The 25,253-nt window shown below is 33.3% G+C and overlaps 1 protein-coding gene across 1 annotated transcript in view; it reads left to right on the top strand.

The window, feature by feature from the left end:
• NIPBL (NIPBL cohesin loading factor) overlaps positions 1-25,253 on the top strand; it is a 190,643-nt gene that overhangs the window by 109,645 nt on the left and 55,745 nt on the right. Inside the window, exons 11-21 of the mRNA XM_082836913.1 lie at positions 7,739-7,921; positions 12,514-12,708; positions 12,945-13,016; positions 13,113-13,202; positions 14,773-14,876; positions 18,441-18,527; positions 20,792-21,023; positions 21,825-21,976; positions 22,534-22,614; positions 23,076-23,176; positions 24,613-24,751. Of these exons, the coding sequence (XP_082693039.1) occupies positions 7,739-7,921; positions 12,514-12,708; positions 12,945-13,016; positions 13,113-13,202; positions 14,773-14,876; positions 18,441-18,527; positions 20,792-21,023; positions 21,825-21,976; positions 22,534-22,614; positions 23,076-23,176; positions 24,613-24,751 (1,436 nt within the window). The remainder of the gene's footprint in view (positions 1-7,738; positions 7,922-12,513; positions 12,709-12,944; positions 13,017-13,112; positions 13,203-14,772; positions 14,877-18,440; positions 18,528-20,791; positions 21,024-21,824; positions 21,977-22,533; positions 22,615-23,075; positions 23,177-24,612; positions 24,752-25,253) is intronic.

Genomic DNA, 25,253 nt, shown 5'->3' with positions numbered 1-25,253 from the left:
CAATGGCCTAAACTGTGCAGAATATACCTATATAGTGACTGCACTTGCAGGGTGGGTGGCACTTTGTTTCATATTGAATAAAGTATAACAGGATATAAATTGGGGGTAGGCAAACTTCTTGTGTAAAGGCCCAGATAGTAAAATATGTTAGGCTTTGTAGGCCACTTATCTCTAACATTGTAGTACGAAAGCAGGGATAGACAATATGTAAATGATTGGGTGTCAGTGTATTCTAATGAAACTTTATATACAAAAACAGGTGATGGGGCAAATTTGACTCACAGGCTTTAGTTTGCTGAACATAATATAAATATAAAATTGAAATTTTATATAGGTGCATCTGATAACTAGATTCCGTATTCTGTAGCAAATGAGACTCAAAATTTGTATTTCACACTATCATTTGAGTATTAAAAAGACTGATCTAGATAGAGTTTTGAATTATTTTCCTATTTTTTATCCAATATTTATAAATGTAGTATGAAATAAGCCAAATATAATATTTTTGCCAGGATATTTAATATTTGTGAGCACTTAGTTTTATGTAGTAGAATTATATATGTTATTCGTATATTAATATATAATTGATATATTAAATATAAACATATAACAAGTGTATACAGGCTGAAATTACCTTTAAATATTTTATACTTGTTGCATGTCAATTATGAAATCTTCTCTCCCATCTTTTCATTTTGTGGATAACTTCTCTGTAATTGTCAATGTAGAACAACTAAGAACTGCTTTCAGGGTTTAAAAAAGAATTTTCAATTGGAAAAATTTCTTGAAAAATCTCATAAATTTATTCTAATGATTACACTAATCTTTCAATAAATATTTATGGCCATCTTCAACATCCCATGCGTTCTGCTAGATGATGCAAACTGGAACACAAGTCTGTGACTTTATCAAGCTTATGATCTCATGGAGAATATGGGTAACTAAAGATACAGTGACAGTGTAATATTCTTAAGAAAAAAGGTGTATATGAATCCAGAGGAATAAGGAATCACATGTGTTTTTAGCACAAGGGCAGAAGGGAAAAGCACTACAAGTTTAGAGAAGTTAAACATTTGGCTAATTTAGAGTACAATGTGGCAGAAGTAAGGTAAGAGTAGATTAGTTAAAATTAAACATTGTTTTACAGCCATTAGTAGTAAAAACATAATCAGGAAATATGCCATTCCTAGTGTTGTTAGAAAATGTTTTTCTAGCATATTATAAAATAAATGTTGCTAAAATTCCCTACGTATTCAACCTAATTTAATAGTAGTTAATTGAATAGCTAATAAACATAGTTTAATACTTGATCAAATTGATTAAAATATTTAAATAACAGATGTCAACAGTGAATTTTGTTGTCCTTGATTTCATATTTTCTGGTTTCTTCGTGATCTTAAACATGTTAAATAGTTAATATTATTTTGAGCTAAATATTCCTTTCTAAAGTTTGGCATGATAAGTATATAATAGTAACATTACCACTTTTCGAAAATGGTTAAATTCATGGCATCTACTTACTTTTTTCCCGAGACATATTGAATATCTTTTAGAAGATTTCCTTTCTAATGTCTTTCCCCTTCCAGTCCATCCCACAAATTACTGCTAGAGTAACATTTCTAAAGTACATTCTGATTCTGTCCCTCCTCAAAAAGACTGTAACATCTAAACCCTACCTACTTTTATGGGCTTACCTACTTTTTCTCCCTATTGAATATCATGCTCTGTCCAGAGCAGACAGAGCTGGAATGCTGTAAAAGGGCTACCAGTTCCTAGTGCTTGTCCCCTGTTCTCCATCCTCTACCTCAGTCCACCTCATCTCTGTTGAAAACCCACTGTGTTCATGAAATACCTCCTAATCCCTCACAAATAATCATTGACCTTTTTCTTGTTTCCATAAAATATAACTTTTATTTCTTTAGGAAAATTCATCTCAAGTTGGTATAATATTAGCATTCATTTCCTTCAACTCCTGTTACAAATATCTTTTACAAAGGTGCAATGTAGTATACCTATCATTTTGCATTCTGTTTTCTTTACATTTACTATCTCTGTACTAACATTGTTCATAATTATACTTAATATGATTTACTCTTCCACTGTGTTCCCCTGTTGTTGGACATTTTGATATTACAATAGATAAAACTGATCTAAACATCTTTCTTCATAGAACCTTTTGTTATACAAATTTCCTTGGAATAAATTTCCAAGGATGGTATAAATGGGTTGAAGGATTTGAACACCATTTGCTGTGTGTTATATATTCTATCTACACTGTTAGCAGAATCTGAGTGTACACATTTCAGCAAATTGCAAGCAGACCTACAGAACTCAGAAGGAAAGCATAGATCATTTTATATCATTTCAAACAGTCTTATGCATAGCAGTTAACTCCTAAAGGCATTGCCATGTAAAGCAAAGTGGAAAACTTGATCTTTTCAATGATGATCATGAGTCAAGAAACTTGTCTTGTTAAAAAAAGATGCATAAAGTGCTTTTTTAGAAAGGTTTACATAAAAAATAATTAAAAGAGTAATTTCTGAGTATCCAAGGTTTTATTGTAACAGGGCTTCAAAAGTGTAGTATTGGCAACTTTTATATCAGACTTAAAAATATAGATAATTAAGTTCTCTGATACAAGGTAGTGAATATTCTATCAACATAAGGTAGTGAATATTCTATCAACTTAAGGTAGTGAATATTCTGTCAACTTATAATGAGTAGAATCACTTTGATTTGAGTATATTATTTAAATTATAGTTTATTTTTCACTGAACCTGTAGTTTAAGAAACATGGGCAGGGAATTCCCTGGCGGTCCTGTGGTTAGGGCTCCACGCTTCCGTTGCAGGGGGCATGGGTTCAATCCCTGGTCAGGGAACTAAAATCCCCCAAGCTGCCTGGCATGGCCAAAAAAAAAAGAAAAAAAGAAACATTGGGTAGATTAAGTTAGAAGGACCTTTTCAATTTGAATTGATTCCTGTTTTGAGAAACATGGCAACCATAAAGTTTGATTGTGACCTAAGACAAATAAGATGCATGTTGTGACCTAATATGCACATACAAACACATAATAACAACACCTACCTTTACTACAGGCATAACACTAACATCTTCTCTTTCATTTTAAACATATTGCTAGTCAACACCTACAAAACTGATTCCACAACTTGCTTATGGGTCACAATCTGCAACTTGAAAAATTGCTGGCTAAAATTTAAAGGGAGACTTGCCAGTTCTTAGGTTACAGCATTCTTTATATAGTGATTATATAATGATGATTTACATTAGTTTCAGGAGTATTTCTCAAAGACCATCAGGAAGAGAATAGCTTCAAATTTGACCCTGATGACTGCTCCATAGCCACAAATGAATAACTAGTCTTTCTTTTTAAATTAAAAAAAAATAATAATCCTGAACAAGCTTCTAGCTAATGCTTAGGATTTCTGCCTCTTTACCAAAATTATGACAACTTTAAACATGATTATCTCATTATACATCATTTCTTTTTATCCTGAACCATCACAAAAAAACATACCTTTCAGTTATTTCTTGATCCTTTTCTTCTAGAGGGTGTAGTCTACCTGATCCCCTCTTTCCTTAAATTAAGACCTCCTCTTCAGTTATAAACAGATCCAACCCCCTTATTATCCTGATGACTGTTAACATCTACTGTAGAAGATGTGAATTTCACTCCCCTCATTTTCACTCAACCAAGGAGCCTTAGCACCAAAAAGTAATATCTCCTTTTTCCTAGTTTGCTATTGCTCTTTCCAAATAATTGATAAAATACACGTCAGAGTTCTTTGTCTAAGGTCAGTGTTTTGTGACCTCAAAACTTTTATTCATCAATATTCAATGTCCCTACGTTCACTTTGGATTTTGGCTGTTAGTGCACAGTCTTCCTCTTCACCCCTTGTTCTGCATCAGATTAGGTAACGTTGGGGGTGCCTGTGGAAGGAACATTCAGTGTTCTGGTCTCATAGTTAAACCCCACGTTTTTTCAGCTTCTCTTCACGTTGCCTCCCTTTGTTTCTGCCTCCTAAATGTTAACTTTTTTCAAGGCTGTGTCATCAGCATTTCATACTCTTTGGATGCTCTTCCTATTAGTGGCTTCAAATAAAGAAGTTGACTTGCATTTAGAAACCATTTGCACCAAAAAATACATGTCTTCAAACCATATTAACTTAGGATTCCAAGAGGGGCAGATTGACAACCTGCACTTCTGAACTTTTTTTTTCTTTTTGACCCTGATTGAAGTAAAAGATCCATTTGTGCTAGGTTATTGGAAGGATTGTCACTGAACTACATTATGCCTACTTAAGGTTTTTTTATGACTTACCAAATTTGGAGGTTTATGTGAGTTTCTTGGTTTGTTTCTGAACACGACTGGCTTCCATTGTCTGAAGCTTCAGTCCTAACTTTGATTGAAGTGATTTATTTTAATCTCAGGGTTTCCGCATTTAAAGAAACAGACAGAACACAATGTTAGTTATCAAATCAGTGACTCTTCGGGACTTTTAAGTCTTTTGATGACTTCTGGTTTTAATAATCTGGTAAATGTGCTAGCTAGTATGAGTGATTTATACTGGAAAACCAAGGTTGCTAAAATGTAGCACATCTAGAATTAAATGTATTCTTTAGCTTTATTAGAGCCAGAAAACAGAGATACACTGTATCTAATGGAATATATATCTACAGAAGTGTGTTGCCAAACAAAATTGTGACTAAATGGCATTATCCCTCAAGCCACTAAGTTAAAATTTTGTGGTATTTCAAACAACCTGATGTAAAGCATAAAGTAGCTGGGACGAGAGAAATGAGGTGAGAAAGATAATCATAAAGTATTAGCAGTCTGAAGGTTTTAAGAACAAATAGCTCAGCAAACAACAATAATCTCTAAAATAATCAACGTATTAAGAGGTAGCCAGTTAAACACTGTATTTGCATTATTTAAAGGACTATTTCCTACCTAATTCAGGGAAAAGAACGTAACCAGATATGTTCTAGGGATCATTTGCAGTACTCACGTTTTTTTCATTTCTCTTGAAGCTGAGTCAGTTATCCAAACTTTCATGTATTAAAGATCCTGAGTGTGAGTATGGGAATGTCAAGCATTTTATTGCTTACCCTTTATAATCAAGGGACCTTGCTGAGTCAATTTATAAAGTGTTTTATGAAAAGGAAGAAATACAGAAAATACATAAAACTGTGGAAGAGATATTTCTATTCAAAATGAGGCAGTCCACTTTTGGAGGACAGTATACTGAGAGACATTAACCATTGCTGGATTTTTTTTTTTTTAAGTTGGTCATCTTTAGAAGTGGAACAGTTGGTCTTTGAAATATACTGCCGTAACTTTCAGAGTTGTACAGAGGTTAAAATGATGTACAGAATAGTAGAGCTCTTAAATCTGATAGTATTATTTTTAATTTAGGGAATAAGAAATGGTAAACTACAATGAATAAACTTTGTTACCTGCTTTATCAGATATAAGACATAAATTTTCTGTATTTGGCTATTGTGCTGATTTTTTTTTTTTAAAAAGAGAACAAAGAGAGCAGAGTCCTTGTTCTTGGGATATAATAAACCATTGTAAGGAGAGTGCAAGTACCCATACATGTCTTAACCCTTGATTATTTATTGTATATTTATCTGCAGAATAATTCTATGATATTTTATCAAGTCAGCATATCTTTGTGAATGGAAATTTAAGTAGAACATAACAATTAGGTAAATCTGCTCCTTAAAAAAAAATCTCATGGTGAACTAAAAGCCAAATACTTTGGGTTATCCATATTTATAGACTCCAAAAGGTTATGTTTCATGTAGTACAAAAAAGAATTTCCATTAAAAAAAATTTGGAACTGTCTTCATTTGTATAAAATATAGCAATTCTGAAATTATACAGGAAGTACATCTGTAAGTGAACATAAGAAATTGTGAACCAAAGAGTCAGAAATCATTTATTGACCATCTATATATACATACTTAATATTATAGGTCATGTGGAAAGGGGAAGATACATACTAGAAGACATGATCCTTCCATCAAAAAAACACATATTTAGTTAGAGGTGCTCAGAGCATTAAGGACTTCTAAATGAGATGAAGAGTGTGTTTACCTTGGGGGGGTTGAAGATACTGACGATCCAAAGCTAAAGTTGATTTTTTACCTCTAATAATATTCTAAAAAGTGGAGCTCACTGATAAGATACAGTTAAATTAAGAAAGACAGAACAAAGAAATGTAACATGATTTGAAAATGACACAGATAAGTTAAACTCAACATGAATATGTCACAATTCCAAGCAATGAAGTCTTTGGAATATTACTAGTCACGAATGTTACGTCTTTGTTGGGTAAAATTGTTGCTGTGCGTGTCCTTAGAAGAATAGAGGTTAACAGTTACTGAAATAACTCCATGATGTTGAATAAAAGTTTCATGATGAATAAAAAAAGGATTATTCTTCATTTGAGATTAATAATTTATGTTTCATATTCTTATATTATTAGTATTGTATATTCTTGAGGCTTTTAAATTGTCTTAATCAGTACCCATTTATTTTTGGAATTATTTATTTTTATTCTTTATTATCATTTGAATGTTATAGTCTTAATGTTGATTATAGTTACTAATACTTCCTGCTGTAAACCACTAAGGTACTCTTTGCTCCCAGTTCTTAAAATTTAGCAGGTAAGACATCATTTTTATACTTCCACTCAAAGATTTGCATGGTTAAGTTTAAATCATCATCTTTAGGCATCAAGGACAAATTATCCTGAATAAATAACTTTTTCTAGTTCTGCTTTATTTTTAAGCTCTCAACAGGATGTTATGGATTTATTTCTTCATAGCAGCTGTTTGTATGTTTGTGTATATGTGTGTAGGATTAAATAGTTAATATTATGTTAGTAGTTCTAATTATATTTTGTTGATATATGTTTATCCTGTCTTTACTCTTTCATGGAAAAATACGAATTTATTTCATAACAGGCTTGAATTTACTCTTTTCAGTTATTGACATTTATATATTAAAGTATTGTTTTCCATTTATCTTGCCTTTCATGTTCCTGTTATGTTCAGTTAAATGCATATTTTGGTTTATCTGTTTGAGGAAGTTTTCCGTAACAGTAAAAGCATTACCGTGCCTCTCAAATAGACAGTGATGGGTAAAAGCATATAAAACTCTTGTCACAGCCACCGCACAGGGCCACCAGGATGATAGCGGATGAGAAGCAAGTGTTAAGTAGAAGAGAATGAGGTGATAAGTGTCTTCCAACTCTTCTCATCTGTACTGATGGATAGCATTGCTTTCAAACTAACTGCTCCAGACCTCTATAAAACAAATTTGGGTGCTACCAAGAATGTGAGATGTACCCCCGACTACAAATACACCTGATAATGCAAGTGGATCTCTAGTTTCAGGAAGTTTTTAGTCAATGCAGACAAATGAAGGCACTAATTGTAGTAAAAATTGATGATATAACTACCCTCCATTGCTATGATAATAAGTATGTATTTTAAAAGTTGCTATATGATGATATATGTATTAAAAGCTGCATTATCAGTTTAGGATTAAGACTGTTACAGTTGTAAATATGAACGTGTCTTATTAAAATACAAAAGTGACTTAGAAAACTTACATAAATATTAATATTTCATTTTCATTGTGCTTAATTTAGTTAAAATTTCCCTTTTATCTTCAGATTTATATTTTTTCTTACCTTTTATTAATAGGTAGTATAGATCAATCAGTGTTAAAAGAATTACCCCCCGAACTCCTGGCAGAAATTGAATCCACCATGCCACTTTGTGAACGTGTGAAAATGAATAAACGCAAGCGTAGCACAGTTAATGAAAAACCAAAATATGCTGAAATCAGTTCAGATGAAGATAACGATAGTGAAGAAGCTTTTGAATGTAAGTATATAACTTTATTATTACTTTAGAATTAAAAAGCAGATTGATATGTTTGTTTCATTTATAATTTTGGGGGGTTAGCAAGAGTACCGTGATCATAATATAGTATAGCAAGTTTTTTTCTTTATACTTAAAAATGTGTGAAAGATGAGATCAGTTGGCACCAAGAAAAAAATTTTTAATGAGTTATAATTAGTGTCAGATAACACAAGTATGCCTCTATATGCATTTAGCAAACATTTATTGAGCTCCTACTATCTGCTAGGCAGTGAGAATAAAAATATAACAAATAGGATGTGGCCCCTATCTTTGAAGAGCCTTCAGTCTAATGGGGGAAATATGTAAACAATTGTAGTACAGTGAGAAGAGTGCAATGATAATAGTAAATCCAGGGTGCTGTGGGAGCACATTGGATTGGCATCAAAATTATACTGGGGTTCAGAGAACGCTTACTGGAAGAGGTGACACTTGAGTTGAGTCTTGAAGGACACGTAGGAGATAGCCAGATGAAGAAATATTTTAAACCATACTATCACTAAATTATGAATGGATTAGCCACATTGCCAATTATCTGTGTGGTTTGGACCTGGCTTCTCCTTTTTGCCCAGCTGTGTCCTGGAATTCCTCCCTTGTTTCACTGTTTTCCAGAGCTGGCTTCTTCACTACACAGCTACCTCTCTACAACACTGTGATCACCTGTCTTTGCACTAGACTTGCTATACCTCGCCTGTCTTCCTACTGGTCCACTGAAAAAGTTCTTCTCTTTTATCCCTATCTTCCTTCTACTGGAGCAAGAGAATTGAGCCTAGCCAAGAGGGGTCAGCAACCTTGTTTGACTTAAACGGCATTCAGTGGAAACAGACTATGGGAGATCTTCACTTGTGTGCCAACTGACTTAGTCATTATGACCAAAAGAAGTGGGAAGACTACCAGTGTGTTCTACCTTTTCCACCTAGTGTCCGTAGATTGAGGTGTGACAAGCAAGGGCAGGAAGGACAGATGCATGCTGCCATTTTAAAATGTATATCGCTGATGGAAGCCCTTCACCTCCAGAGTTTTTAATCTATGTTCGTTTACTCTGATCTTCTCAAAATTGTGAGCTCTTGAGCTATGAGTAGTAGATTATGAATACTGAACAAGTCTGAACAAAGTTTTAAAATTGAAATAAAATATGGCAAAATTAATCTGACATTTAATTATATGTATAAGTGTTATAATTTGTATTATCATGAGATGTATTTACATGCAGTATATTTCAATGCCTAAAGCTAATATTTTTATTATAATCAAACATTTTGTTCATACGGGAACATATGATCTGGAAAGAGAAGAGTAAGGAGATCTGGTGTCCTAGAAACTCACTCCCCTTTGTATACATGCCTCTGCTTCACTTTCCTTCCTTTCCCCTGATACCTCACCCATTTCTAAAAGGAATAACTAAAAAGGAGTTCCTTAATTGCAGACTGATTTCAAATCACACTTCAACTCCAGTTAATTGAGAGTGGCTGCCTGCATTGCTAAGCTGATGAGAATTTTGTAGCTACCTCACAGTTAAGTAAAAAGGGTAGCATAGGGCTTCCCTGGTGGCGCAGTGGTTGACAGTCCGCCTGCCGATGCAGGGGACGCGGGTTCGTGCCCCGGTCCGGGAGGATCCCACATGCCGCGGAGCCGCTGGGCCCGTGAGCCAAGGCCGCTGAGCCTGCGCGTCCGGAGCCTGTGCTCCGCAACGGGAGAGGCCACAACAGTGAGAGGCCCGCGTACCGCAAAAAAAAAAAAAAAAAAAGGGTAGCATAATCAGAAAAGCCCACCAAATGTAAAATAGAGGAGAGAGCCACACATGCCTCATGTTTGTCCTCATTGCAACCTCTGTTCTTTGCTTTCTATGATGAGAGATATTGTCTCATCTTACGGGAGCACATAATTACATCTTAAAAGCCATGGATCTATGCCCCAAAATATTGAAAGCTAATATTAGTTAAGGAACCTTAGCTTCAGCCCCTGCTAGGAAAAAGGGAAGTTTCTCTGGGTTTTTCAAGAGACCTTAGAATATAGTTCCCTGGTTTGGGGGGGTTTATTTCTGTACAAGTAACTATAGAAAAGTTGACTCTGAGGCCACTGAAATGAGTGATGAAAGAAGCTGACATAAACAACCAAATAGCCATTATACCACACCAAAAATAATGTAATAAAAATAGAGTACAATACAAAATGTAAAAATATTATGAGAACATAGTAGCAAGCATTATCCTGATTGGAGAGAGAGAGACCTTTTTGAAACAAAATTTTATTGCAGTTTAATCAAACTGGTTTCCTAAAAATCTAAAACTACGGAAATAGTTTTGTTGAAAGATAGGGGGAACTATTGAGGGTTAACTTTGAAAGTTCAGCCACAAAGATTTGGATAGTCATAGCACAATTACAAAGTCTCTGGGTTGCCGGGGAAGGAGGAGGGGAGATAGAAGAAGCTAAAGAGACATACAGGTGAAATTTGGAAAGGGTTAGGGTGGAAAACACCTAAGTCATATTTTACATACCTCTCTGTTGAATTCTTCCCCTGCTTCTTCCAGGGTAACAAGACATATAGAGAATGAACAGACGAGTCATAATGAATTGGGATCCTGATAGAACCTTATTGCAGCATACAGTGTATCATAGAAGTTGTGTTTCTTTTTTTCCTTAATTTGCCATTCCTTTTTTTTCAAATTGCTTAGTTTAATGAATGTGAAAAAAAAATCTCCAAGACCTATAAAAATTACCACCGATACAGCATATTGTATGTACTTGCTAACCATAAGGTTTTTCAAGCATTTTCTACTCATAGAATTAAAGGATTGAAATAAATTTCTTATGAAATTAATTAAAATTCAAAAAGACTAACTAGGTCATATTTGAGGTAATAGAATACTACTTTCTGAACAAGTTTGCTTGTTAGTTGTTATTCCTCAAAGTAGGTATTTCGGTACTTGTTGAAAAAATGTTTAGTGAATGCTATACATAAACGACCTGTTTCTCTGACACATGCATACACACCTACTTTTATTAGTATATGAGACAACCCCTCACTAAGAGAATGTTCCAGGGCGCACTAATCATAAAAGGGGGGAAATCCTGCCTCTCCTTCATATATTTCATAGTCAAATTTTTGCCTACTTATGAAGAAAATCACTGAAGATTTAAATACATCCGTTTACATTCGTCCTCTTGCTATGCCAAACCTATGACCACAAAGAAGAGGAAACAAAATTATCTTTGCCATGCTGTCAGTAGATTCTTGAATAGGAATAACTAGGGCAGCATATAAAGGTAAGATTAGCCAAGGTATAGACATTGATTACCCACACAGAAGGACATCGGCATAAGCATAGAGTGCATGGGCCAAAGGTTGGCATCCTTAAATCTTAAGCCAAGTAGGGGACTAGGGACTCAAGCAAGAGTTTTGTCTTAAATACTTGGGTATTTGTCATAGTTAAGGATTCAGAATAGAAGTGAGTCACAAGAAAGCAAGGGAGTCAGATTCAGATTAACAGACTAGAAAGTAATTCACTGTCAGCAACAAGTGGTCACTCCAACAACCAGTGTATGATCCCAAGATGTAGAACATATCAGTTCTCTATCCTGGTTTTAACGTGGTAGTGCTTATACTCTAGAGCAGGTATAGTAAATATTTTTCACTTGTATTCCCTCCAGTTCTCACTGGACAGGCATTTCTAATCAGTCTTTCTTGCTGAAATATAGTGCTTTGTCTCAGGGCTCAGAATTATTCTCAACATTATGCTTTAGGCAGCTACTACCAGTTGATCAGAGTTGATGTGTCAGATGAGATCTGTTTGCCACTTCTGCCTAGAGGCTCCTGTCAGTACTGATGATTTTAGCAGAATGCTTATACCTCTGGAAGAATGGGGAAGGGATTGAAGGTAACATACATAAATATGCTTACCTAGCATGCATAAGCTCACAAGTTGTCTCCTTGGGTTTAAGCAAGTATATTGTTGGAGAACTGAATTCAGTATGTGAGTATTTACAACTATACAGGTTTATTCTGTCTTTGTAGTTTGCAATGTTAGGTTATCAGAGTTTGTTGAATTTATAGCTGAGTTGTGGGCTTAACTTGGCTGTTAATTGACAGTATGCGTGGTTACCCACATTCTGTAACACTTTCTCAAAAGTTTACTTTTCCTCCAAACCCCACTCCCCATTAACAATCCAAATGCTTAAAGGTGTTTCTGGTTTTTATCCAAACTCTAGGTAAAGTTTGTTTTATATGTCTTAATTAACCCTGAAGTTTAGATATTATCTTTACTGACTCACTGAATACCTCTTTGAAATGAGCACTGTGGTTTAATTCCCAGAACATTCCTATCTACATTTATTAGCAAACCCATTTCATGTAAAATTTTCTAAATCTAGATAAATGCTAAAATAAGTGATACCATTTCTGTACCACAATTTATATTTCTGCTTAAACAGAATGATTCAGAATTTCCTAGACCCCCACAATGAAGATTTTTTCTTCCATGTAATTCATTTTAAAGTACAAGTTTTAATAGTCTTTTAAATGAGGTAAATTATTTGTCATGGGGATTTGCTTCTAGCCTCTAGGAAACGACATAAAAAAGATGATGATAAAGCTTGGGAATATGAAGAGCGTGACAGAAGAAGCTCTGGGGATCATAGGAGAAGTGGCCATTCTCATGAAGGAAGAAGGAGTTCAGGTGGTCGTTATCGAAACCGAAGCCCGTCAGATTCTGACATGGAAGATTATTCTCCTCCTCCCAGCCTTAGTGAGGGTAATTCATCAGTGTCAACGGATTTCTTACATAAGCTGATTTTAAATTTAGGGCTTTAACTTTGAAGAATTTTTATACCTTTTTTATGGACTAATAACTAATTTTTAATCAAGACAAAAGTTTGGATTGGCAATGATTATTGTTAAAGTATTTAATGTTCAGGAAGAAAGTGAAACAAATACATATATTTTAAGTTGTAATTACTGCATTTCAGTATTTCTTTTTGTTCATTTTAGTTGCTAGAAAAATGAAGAAAAAAGAAAAACAGAAGAAGCGGAAAGCTTATGAACCAAAATTAACACCTGAAGGTAACATTTTAGTTTGTCTTTATTCATAGTCTTCAACTTCAGTTTTCTACTTGGAATGTGGATAATAAGTTTTGGGTTTTTTTCCCTCTGTTCCAGAAATGATGGATTCTTCAACTTTTAAGAGATTCACAGCCTCAATAGAGAATATTTTGGATAATTTAGAAGATATGGATTTTACTGCATTTGGTAAAATCATTTTAAAATATATTTGTTTACCTCTAAATATAAACTGAATTTAAGATATATTTATTTACCTATGTGTTAAGCTTTCTGCCAGTTACTCTAGTGGATACAGAGTACAGAGGCATGGTCTGTGCTCTTAAGAAACTTGAAACCTAGCTGTGGAGTCAAGTCTAGTCTGTGTTATCAAGTAACTGAAAACTTTGGTATAAAAATCAAGTATTAAATTAGTTAAGTGTTGATAGTGTTTTTTTAAGAGTCCTGAGAGTGCAGCTACCACAGTAGGTTAGAGTAATTAGTAAAGCCTTTATGCAGATGAAACTTGAATGGGCCCTAGATAAGACGGGTACTAATATGAGTAAAGATGTAGAAATAGGAACATATTTAATTTATTCTAAAAGCCAGTATTTATTAAATAATTGCTGTTTGTCAGTAGTATGTTAAGTGCAAGAGGTGCAGAGATAAATACCCCAACCTCTGGCTTTAAGTAATACAGAATCTAATATGGAAAACAAAATAGAAAAGCAATCAATACAGTAGGATTAATGTAATATTACATTTACGGTAATATGTAAAGGTCATATCTATAGATCTAAAGGTGTTAGGCTTATAAAAAAACACTGCTTACAGTGTTTAGAGCTACTCTCAACAATTTTATGCCACTTTCAGTAGATACAAACACTAATTTATACAACAGCTAGATGGCGTACAATAATTCTGATATTAGTATATCTATTTGAAAATGCATTAAAAGGTATATTACCCTTTATTTTAAAAGTATTTGTTTTTGTGACAGTTACTTGCCTAAGTATCATTAATGCATTTCCCCATTATTTGAAGTATCTATCTCATCATTTCTAAAACTTTACCAATTCTGTGCTGGGAAACTGTCTTCCATGTCATTTAAGATCCCAACAGGAAGTCATATGGCACTCTCAAATTAGGATAATTTGAGAAGGAGTTATTTACAAAGAGACTGATTACAAAGATTGGGGCAGAATACAACCAAAACCCAGACTTCGAACTTTTACCATCCCTACACCCAAAGGAACAAGGGTAAAGTGAAATCAACAGAACTCAGTCAATAGGAAAAGGAAAAAAAGTTGTAGAATAGGTTGCCGTGAAAAAAGAAGTAATCTTTTGGTCAGAGGACATAAGCAGCTTGAGCAAACCTTGCAAGGAAGGAGTCAGGGATATAAATACCCTGACCTCACTCTCCTTCTCTTTGATCTTCTGACAGGGCAACCCACTGGCTGAACCCAAACAGAAGCCAGAGGGCATGGGAGACTGTTGATGTAGTCCATACAGGTCAGCCTCCTGGGGCAGAGAGTTTGGTTGAGAAGGGTCATAAAGTAGTAAAGATAAGATATCTCATCTTCCCATCTTAGTCAGAGCTCTAATTTTAACCTCTGTCCCCTTTCATTCAGGGTTTGCTTGAGGTTTACAGAGGCGTCCTAGGATGTTATTTTAGTTTGTTTATATCTGTTTTTATATCCAGAAATTATTAAGAAATAAAGCTTACTATTTTGAGCTGTTTCTTTTACCTAAACTGTGTATGTTTGGATTGGTTTTTCAGGTGATGATGATGAAATTCCTCAGGAACTGCTGTTAGGAAAACATCAACTTAACGAACTTGGCAGTGAATCTGCTAAAATTAAAGCAATGGGTATAATGGATAAGGTATCTACTAAAGTAAAATTTATAACTTTACTTAATTGAAATTAAAGTTTTAAAGGTAAATTGCAAAGTTTACATAAAGTAATGATGAAAAGAAAATTCACGGTTGCCTTCTGAGAGTGTAACAGAATTATTATTTATTTTTTTTAAATATATTTATTTATTGTATTTATTTATTTTTGGCTGCATTGGGTCTTCCTTGTGGTGCACAGGCTTCTCATTGCACTGGCTTCTCTTGTTGAGGAGCGTGGGCTCTAGGCACATGGGCTTCAGTAGTTGTGGCTCTCGAGCTCTAGAGCGCAGGCTTAGTAGTTGTGGCACACAGCTTAGTTGCTCCACAGCATGTGGGATCTTCCCAGACCAGAGATCAAACCTGTGCCCCCTGCACTGGCAGGCGGATTCTTAACCACTGTGCCACCAGGGAAGTTCCCAGAATTATTTCTTAGAAAAAAGAAAAAGAAAAAAAAAAAAAAACAGGGCTTCCCTGGTGGCGCAGTGGTTGAGAATCCGCCTGCCGATGCAGGGGACACGGGTTCGTGCCCTGGTCCGGGAAGATCCCACATGCTGTGGAGCAGCTGGGTCCGTGACCCATGGCTGCTGAGCCTGTGTGTCCGGAGCCTGTGCTCCGCAACGGGAGAGGCCACAACAGTGAGAGGCCCGCGTACCACAAAAAAAAAAAAAAAAAACAACAAAGCTTGAATCCAAGAAATATTCTGCAATCATTCTAAAGAAAATCATTTTTGCATTGAAAGAGGCACAGTCCTGGATTTTTGTCACTGTTTGTTTTTTCATTGTCTCACATATTTAGATTATTTAAATGCAGAAATACACTAAATTTTTCTTTGACATTTCCTTTAGCCATTTACATTGGTGAAAGAGTAAAGCCACGGTTTTAACACATTAATTGTTGGGTTTTTTTTTAGTTTATTTATTGAAGTATAGTTGATTTACAATGTGTTAATTTCTGCTGTACAGCAAAGTGATTCAGTTATACATCTATATATATTCATTTTCAGATTCTTTTCCATTATAGTTTATCACAGGATATTGAATATAGTTCCGTGTGCTATATACCTTGTTGTTTATCCATCCTATATTTAATAGCTTGCATCTGCTAATCCCAAACTCCCAGTCCTTCCCTTCCCCACTCCCCCACCCCCTTGGCAACCACAAGTCTGTTCTCTATGTCTGTTAACACATTAATTGTTAATAAGTACAGAACCTCATTGCTGTAGGCTTTATAATGACTTTCGTGAGTTGTCTTTCCTCTGAGCTCTCTGTTGCTGAGTAGTCTCATTACACTAATGGAATAGCAGAATATTTTTTCATTAATAATAACTTTAAACAATAGTGACAGCATCAAGGGCTAGCTTCCCATAATCTTTATGAGCTACCAGTCACCCCCTAAACCGCTGCATGATTGCTATGCAAATATAATTTCAAGACAAATCCTCTCTCCTCATCTTCTAATCAGTCTCCTCTTATACACAATTATCTACTCTTAAGTCTTAAGTTTCTTAGTCTATAATGTAGAGATAATGATTTGTTCTCCAGGAATAGTAAAAGAATTAATAGAAGACTATATTTACCTGAAGAATTTATCCTCTCAACAAATTAAACTTATTTATTGAGTTTTAAAGTAGACTGGGAAATATTTTAATGTTTTTTTCCAAAGTTAAGATATAATCACTTACTCATTTTGTATTCATTTATATTAGTTTCAGGTGTACAAGGTAACAATTCAATATTTGTATGTATTGCAAAATGATACAACGGTAAATCTAGTTAACATCGTCACCACACATAGTTACAGATTTTTTCTTATGATGAGACCTTTAAGTTCTATTCTCTTAGCAACTTGCAAATATAAACTGCAGTATTATTACCTATAGTCACTGTGCTGTACATCATATTCCCAGGACGTACTTATCTCATAACTGGAAATTTGTACCTTTTGACCACCTTCACCAACTTCACCCACCCCCACTTCCCACCTTTAGCAACCACCAATGTGTTCTTTATATCTATGAATTCTTTTTTTTTAGATTCCACATATAGGTGAGATCATAATGGCATTTATCTTTCTCTGTCTGACTTCTCTTAGCATAATGCCATCAAGTTCCATCCATGTTGTTGCAAATGGCAAGATTTCCTTCTTTTTCATGGCTGAATACACACACACACACACACACACACACACACACACACATTTTCTTTATCCATTCATCTACCAGTGGAGTGGACACTTTGGTTGCTTCCATGTCTTAGCTATTGTAAATAATGTTCTACTGAACATGGGGGTGCATATAGCTTATGAAGTTAGTGTTTTTGTTTTCTTCAGATATGTACCCAGAAGTGGAATTGTTTGATTATATGGTAGTTCTATTTTTATTTTTTTGCGGAGCCTCCATACCGGTTTTCCATAGTGGCAGCACCAATTTACATTCCTACCAACAGTGCACAAAGGTTCCTTGAGTTTGGTTTTTAAAGCTATACAGACATATCACATAATTAACCAAGAATTAATGTACTATTAGTTCACATTGCTATTACTGTGTGCAATGAGGAATATGTTGATTTCTTTTGTATACAGGAATATGGCTTCAGTTTTCTGAAGTGCCAATGCCAATCTTAGGTTTTATTTCATAAGTTCTATAGTTACATGTAGCTAATATTTCTATTTCAAAAGGTGAATTTGCTGAATATTTTCAAAGCATGGACAGTTTACCAAAAGTCTCAGTAGTTTAATCTGTTGTGAAATTATCTAAAGCAATATTTGGAGGAAATTTTTTCTGTAAGCCAGCATACGAATAATCAAAATGTACTTAATGTCAGGTTATTCTGTTGATGCTCCCATTTGACTCTTCTGGCTGATTCCAGTAAGTGTCCTAGCTGCATGATAAGAGTCTAAAAGGAGACCTATTCAGTCAAGGGAATGAGTAACAGTTGCTTCCTCGCAGAACCTCTAAATCAACTATTAAGTTTTTAAATATAGGAAACATTATTTGTAAGAAATGAAACAGATATTTTAAAAATAAGAAAAATTTCTACCAAATAAAGCAGTGTTATCACATTTGTAACTTTTATCATTCTCAGATTCAGGCTTCTGTTATTCAAAATATTACCTGGGATTTTAAGACACCCGCTAAATAACATTGTAGTGTGGAAACCATGTTATAATTAATTCAACAGATGAAATGTTTAGAGAGTGTGTGTTTGTGCCTGTGTGTTCGTATGCATGTTCAGTGTCACTTTCATGAGAGCAAGGGGCCAGACATCAGAACAAATTCAGTCTTAAGTAGCTATGTGGTAAGATTTGAGTTAGTAACATACATATGTGCCCATTCTGTGTTTGCTATCTGTCTTTCAAAAACAAGTAATTAAGTTCTCTACATAATCAGATTTTAGTAGAGGATCTAAGTAGGAAAGTTTTATGTTTCCACTCTTTAAGAGGGTGTTAAATGCTGTATATTCCATTGGCCAAAGGGAATAATTGTACAGAATAGTTCTTGAATAATTTATTACATTTACCAATGATTGATGAAAGAATTTATGCTTCAATTTTAGCTTTCCACTGACAAAACTGTGAAAGTCCTAAATATCTTGGAGAAGAATATTCAAGATGGGTCAAAGCTCTCCACTTTGTTAAATCATGTAAGTTTAAGATCCATCTTGTTAATTTTACCCTTTCTATTGTTAAGATGTAACATTTTTCATATGGAACTTTGATTTATAGGGAAAATTCCAAATTTCATTAATTTGAGCTTGTTACCACATTTACTAGTTCACATTTAGCCTTGCAGTTAGAATTGGATTTTTAGCTGTTTAAAATTAATGTTACACATTATCAATTCACAGATTTGATATAAATAAGAATAGTAACAGATGTAAATTCATTCAATTCAAAAGACCATTCTTTAATCTTACATTATGCTCTTCCTTTTGTAAGTGGATGAGTGTTTAAAATGTCTTTTCATTTATAAAATGTTAGTAGGTAGTAATTCTTTTCCTTGAACTTCTCTGGAGAAATAAATAGTTGGAAACCTTATGGTGATTTCCTAATGTATCCTAAAATGTTAATCCTTATGTATTGTTTTTATATCTAGCTCAAATGGTTGTTGAAAGGATATTAAATAAATTAATTCATGTAACCTGCTTAACAATGTCTGGCACATTATAAGTTCTCAATAAATGTTAACTGCAACTGTCGTTACATTTTAGTGTGTTTTATCAAAAGCAGTGGCAACGTGGTATAATGATTTATGAACTGGGATCTACCTTCCTAGCATTATAGCAGACTTTCAAAATCATATGTGCATTTGAATTGATCTTGGTGTCTAACATTAATGAATTCAAACACTAATTCTTATTGGAATTTAATGTAAGAGATAAGGATCTGGGAATGTTTTGAGTTAATGAAATTTCTTTATTTTTAAATGACTGATTACAAAAGTAGTGTATTATAGAAAATTTTCAAAACACAAAAAACAGAAAGGTTCCATTTTCATCCAGCAGTAACCACTGTTAACAGTTTTGGTAGATAATACTTCCATTCTCATATGTACATATATACTATATGTATTTAGCACGTGCACTGGATTATATCTTGTGAGGGAAATGTTCTTGATGTTTGCAGAAGCCACAGGAGTGCTAAGTGATCTACATGGAATTTAAAAATGTAGAGAAATAATGTCAGGTGGTATTTCTATGCTTTATTAAATATATCCATATTTTTCCAATGCCCTTTTTAAATTAGTTTTTGAATCATAGAAACTAAGGGATTAGAGGACCTATAGTGGCAATATACTACATTTTTAGTCTACACTTTTTATTTAAAACACTTTGGCAAGAAATTGTGGTAAATATCAACAATCTACAGTTCTGGAGAACTGGCTGAGTCAGTTTTAATGAAATTATTTTCATTCCTGAAAACCTTAGCACTATTTAGTGTGTTGCATTTAAGCCTTAATGTTTGATATGAGTGATGAGCCTCCTAAACTGACTCTTCGAAACAGCAATTTCAATATCAAAGAAAAGTTACTTTATTTTTTTAAGTAGGTATGTAAGTAGTAAAATGAAAGAGATAGAGTTTTTAGGCATGAGTGATTTAGAAAGCCCTTCTGTGTTTTACAAATATTATATTTTATTTATTCCTTTTCCCAATGTTATAAGCTTTGAAGAGCATGCATACACAAGTATTCCTAGAACATAAAGTTGATATTTCATAACTAAGGATGTGATAGAAGAATTTTCACTTTAAAAGTAAGATTTAAAGCACTTTTTCCCAATTGTAATGCAGGTTGCTGATGTGTAAATTAAAATATAGTCTGTCAGTTGTTGAATAATCTATTTTAGAAAATAAATTATGTTTTCAGTAGTCTACATAATCACCGCTTTTTAGTCTCAGTTTCAAAAATACAGTATTGTTGAAAAACAGTTATTAGGAGTGATTTGAGTCGATAACATTTTACTACTTTTAAATAAGGGTCTATCCTTTGTTGTTAATTTTTGTTTTGCTCTCACAAGAGCAAGCAGAACTAAAAAGCTTTAATATTATCATAATGTTTTTAACCCCAAACACAAAATGATTTATGTATAATTATGATCTTTAACTAAAATCGTAGATTTGAATAAATTACACAGAAGATAAACATAACTATAAGTTTGTGATTGGAATGTCATTTAGTGGTGAACTTAGGAGATAAGAGTACATTATGTTTGAAAACATAGAAACAAATCATACTTAATGTAATATAAGTATTTGTACTTCATTCCTGATATTCTTTAAATATACATACACACACCATAACTCTCACCAAGTTTTCAACCGTGAAAATCAAATATATTATAATTTTTTAAAAATATTTAACCTATAAATGTGTTTATTTCCATTTCATTAACAATGTACTGTTTTATAGAATAATGATACTGAAGAAGAAGAAAGGTTATGGAGAGACCTTATTATGGAGAGAGTGACAAAATCAGCAGATGCCTGTCTTACAACTATCAACATTATGACATCCCCTAACATGCCAAAAGCTGTATATATTGAGGACGTAATCGAAAGAGTTATACAGTACACTAAATTTCATTTGCAGAATACACTTTATCCTCAGTATGATCCTGTTTACAGATTAGATCCTCATGGAGGTTAGTTTGCCCTTTTATACTGATAGTTTTTTAGTATAATATCAAAATTACCTGTTATATAATTTTACCACGTCGGATGGGTCAGAATGCAGTGACTTAAAATGGCACCGAAATTGTTTGATTATATAAATTGTAATAAACACTGGCTTACATTTGACTAGAATATAGAACTTGTTTTAATCCAGTACTTGTTCAGTAATAATTTCTTTAGCAACTATTTACATATAATAAGAAGTAATTTCTACTGGTCTGAGATTTTCCTAGGTAATAGTAGCTTCTGGTTCCATTTATCACTTCCCCCAAATTTTACCCAAAATACTATCTACAAAATGGATTAAAGATATATAATTCTTTCTCTTATTTATAATCTTTATAAATGAGTCATGTATGTTAACATGTATACATTTAAAGAGGAGGGCAAACTTGGATCACGAATACCTACCGTTAATTACCTGTTGTTTAATTATTGCAAGTTGATTTCAAGGGAAATATAATCTTAATATCCTGCTCCAGTCAGTGGAAAAAAATAGAAATAAAGTAATCCTTAAGATACAAGAATTTAATAGCCACTGAAATGTACCATGAATTATCTGTTATAAGAATGTTGACTTTCTAACTGAATATTCCCTAAAGAATAATTTTCTCTTTTAATAAATAGACAGCTTTATTTGCCAGGTTGTATTTTTATATAGGGGGGAAAAAAAGGTGTGTTCTTTTAATTCAGAAAGCGGTTTTATTATTTTTTAATAAACATTATTAAAAGTTGATAGATTCCTTGTTTTGATTTTTTTTTCATTTTAGGAGGCTTGTTAAGTTCAAAGGCAAAACGGGCTAAATGTTCTACCCATAAGCAAAGAGTAATAGTAATGCTTTATAATAAAGTTTGTGACATTGTTAGCAGCTTATCAGAACTACTAGAAATACAGCTTCTTACAGACACAACAATTCTTCAGGTAAGTTTTTTTTAAGCATTTTCCATATTTCTAGACCAAAAAAATAAAGGAGAATAAGGGACCTAATTGAGTTCAGTATAACCTCGCTCACTCAATAATACCAGCACTATGTTAATTTTTTCCATTCAGAGTATTTTATATCTAAATGGAAGAAATAAGAGCCTAGGGAAGTTTTAAAAAGAAACATTTGGGGCAGAAGACAGGTGAATGTAGTATAAATTCTAAACTGTAAATTATTTGAAAGATAAATGATCATTTCCTTTAAAATGTGTCAGGATACTTCTTCCAGAACAGTGAACTATTTTTTGTTTTTTACATTCCTGTGACATTTATCCAGAAGTTAGAAATCAGAGGAATGGCAGCTATGAAGGAAGGTCTGTGCTAATTTGCTTGAGGGTGAAAGGGAACAAAAGGAAAAACTAGGTGCTGATTGATGAGGGAAAAGAAAATGCTCTCATTGTTTTACAGAAGTTTATGAATGCTTTGGGATTTAGTAAGGCAGAATGTTACTGAAATCTCTTACAGATGTGTACTGATTACTGTCTGTGTCTGTGCAGGTATCATCAATGGGAATAACACCATTTTTTGTGGAAAATGTCAGTGAATTACAATTGTGTGCCATTAAGTTAGTCACTGCAGTAAGTATAATCACTTCACATTTTTAGTTATCTCTCAGAAAAATAACAGTGGTATCCTTCAATCCAAATGTGCAAAAACTAATGCAGATTTGAGTTTTCTGTGAGGACTATTTTAGTATGCCTTAGATTTCAAACACTTCTAAATATTTAAAAATATTTCAGTTAATTCCTTAATATTTACTATAAAATCAATTATTTTAAATCATTTAAATCTTGGCTTACGTTTCATACCCAAGATATCATATTCCTCTAGATGAAACTAGCATACTATGACTTCTACAAGAATGTCATAATTAATGATAGAAAAGTTGAGCAAATTAAGTCATTGCCATCGAAGATGATGAAAACATTTTCATTCTGAATGGCAGATAATATTTTTTATCACATGGTATAGTATCATTTTTGTTTATTTTCAAATAATTATAACAAACTAAATTTGGAATCTTATAATTACTAAATAGGTATTCTCAAGATATGAAAAACATAGGCAGTTAATTTTGGAAGAAATTTTTACTTCACTTGCAAGATTACCTACCAGCAAGAGGAGCTTAAGGAACTTCAGGTAACTAACTATAGCAAAGTCTGAGTATAATGAAGAACTCCATTGTACTGTAGCCATCATATTTTAATTCTTTATCATTTCTGTCTGATTTTTATTTTGATGATCAAATAAAAGAGAGGCAATTCAGTCTCAGAACAGCGTGAAGAATACCGTAGGTGTGAGAAATAACAATGCACATTTTAGAGACTTAAAAGTTCAGTGATTCTCAAGTGTAAAGATCTGTGGCAAGAATTTTCAGTCTTGGCGTTATTGACATTTGGGGCCAGATAATACTTTTTTGCAGTGCTGTCCTGTACATAGTAAGATGCTTAGCAGCATCCTTGACCTCTACCTAATAGATACCAAAAGAAATGCACCTTTTCAAATTACAATTACCAGAATTTTCACTAGACACTGGCAAATGTCCTCTGAAGGGCAAAATCATCCCTGGTTAAGAACTATTGGCCTGTGAGAAGAGCAATAGGAAATACGGCTCCAGAGTCAGAGGCAGTTCAAGGATTTTATAAGCCTTACGAAGGAACTTGAACTTAATCCTTTATACAGTAGTAAGTCATTACATAATATTTTTAAAAGAGAGCTGAAAAATTACTCTAACAGAAGTATAGAAAATAGTCATGACAATTAAACGCTCTTAATCACTAAGCACAGAGTAACTAAGGAATGTTATCCACTGCTGTGGTCAGCATTATTGCCTTTGTTGGCATAGGTAATCATCATGATTTTCATAACTATCATTATAATATTCCTGGCTGATTAAATGTGTTGACCTAGCATATAGGGTTATATTTAGATTGCTTTGAAGGCTGTCTTCTGTAAAATAATTGTTTTTATCTTAATTTTTTAGACTGTGTATTGATAAACATCTATTGTCCATTAAAACCTGAAGAAAAGCTATCAACATCTAAAGGAATTCTTACGTTTTTAACTATCTTTTAAACAAAAAGATTTAAAATTTGATTTTTTATATTCTATGTCATAAAATATTCTGTAACATAGATTATTTTATATTCTATGTCACTCATACTCTAACATATGATCAGGAGCTGACTATGTAGCAGATTTTAATAAGAAAATGAATACCAGAATGCCTGGGCATTGGAAAATCCTGAAGACTTCTCATTTTAAAAATCATTTTGAAAAATATTGATATTTTTTGTTATAATTGTTCAATCTGCAGTATGTATATAAAGTATAGAATTTTATATTAAATACTGCATTTTTCCTTTGACTATTTTAATTATCTATGCATAGGCATTTAGTTGGTTTTTTGAGAAGTTAGAAATAATTAGACTTAAGGATACTATTATAAGCAGTAAAGACAATGCCTAGAAATATTGGTAAAGAAAGCATCCTGAAACTTTCAGATCATAGATGACATGTAAAATGAAATTCTCTTCATACTCTGTAAGATTTAAATATTTTCTTCTCCATTAAAGGTTAAACAGTAGTGATATGGATGGAGAGCCTATGTATATTCAGATGGTTACAGCACTGGTTTTACAACTAATTCAGTGTGTGGTACACTTACCATCATCAGAGAAGGACTCTAATTCAGAAGAGGACTCAAATAAAAAAGTAAGGAATCATTTGTAAGTTTTATAACTGTGTATTTTTGTAGGAGGAAGCAACTATATTCTCTGCCATTCTTATAAAACTGAAGTTCTTAATTAGGGCTTCATGACTGGGCTTACAGATCCTTGTAGAGCATTAAACTAAGTTTTAGGAGACTTGCGTTCTTGTCCTGACTATTATATCCACCAGTCATGAAACATACAAATCATTTTACTCTGAGTTTGTTTCTTCAGCTATAAAATGGGAATGATAATACCTAACAAGCCTACTATTACAAGTTATAAGACTCAAGTGAGATATTGAATGTGAAAGTGAATAATATTATAATTTTAATATGTAGTATCTATAATCACATACAGTAAATAATCGTTAATATAATTAATGTTAAATTCATGCAGAATATGAGTTTATGCCCTCACTATTGAATAACTCATAGCTAAGATTTGCTTTTGGTTTTGTAGCTCTTACCCATCAACACTTAAAATTTTTCCAGGTTTTATAGTTT

The sequence above is a fragment of the Leucopleurus acutus genome, assembly GCF_964270905.1.
Source record: "Leucopleurus acutus genome assembly, chromosome: 3".
Lineage (NCBI taxonomy): Eukaryota > Metazoa > Chordata > Mammalia > Artiodactyla > Delphinidae > Leucopleurus > Leucopleurus acutus.
The sequence above is the reverse complement of the archived record's forward strand: the minus strand, read 5'-3'. Positions and strand labels throughout refer to the sequence as shown.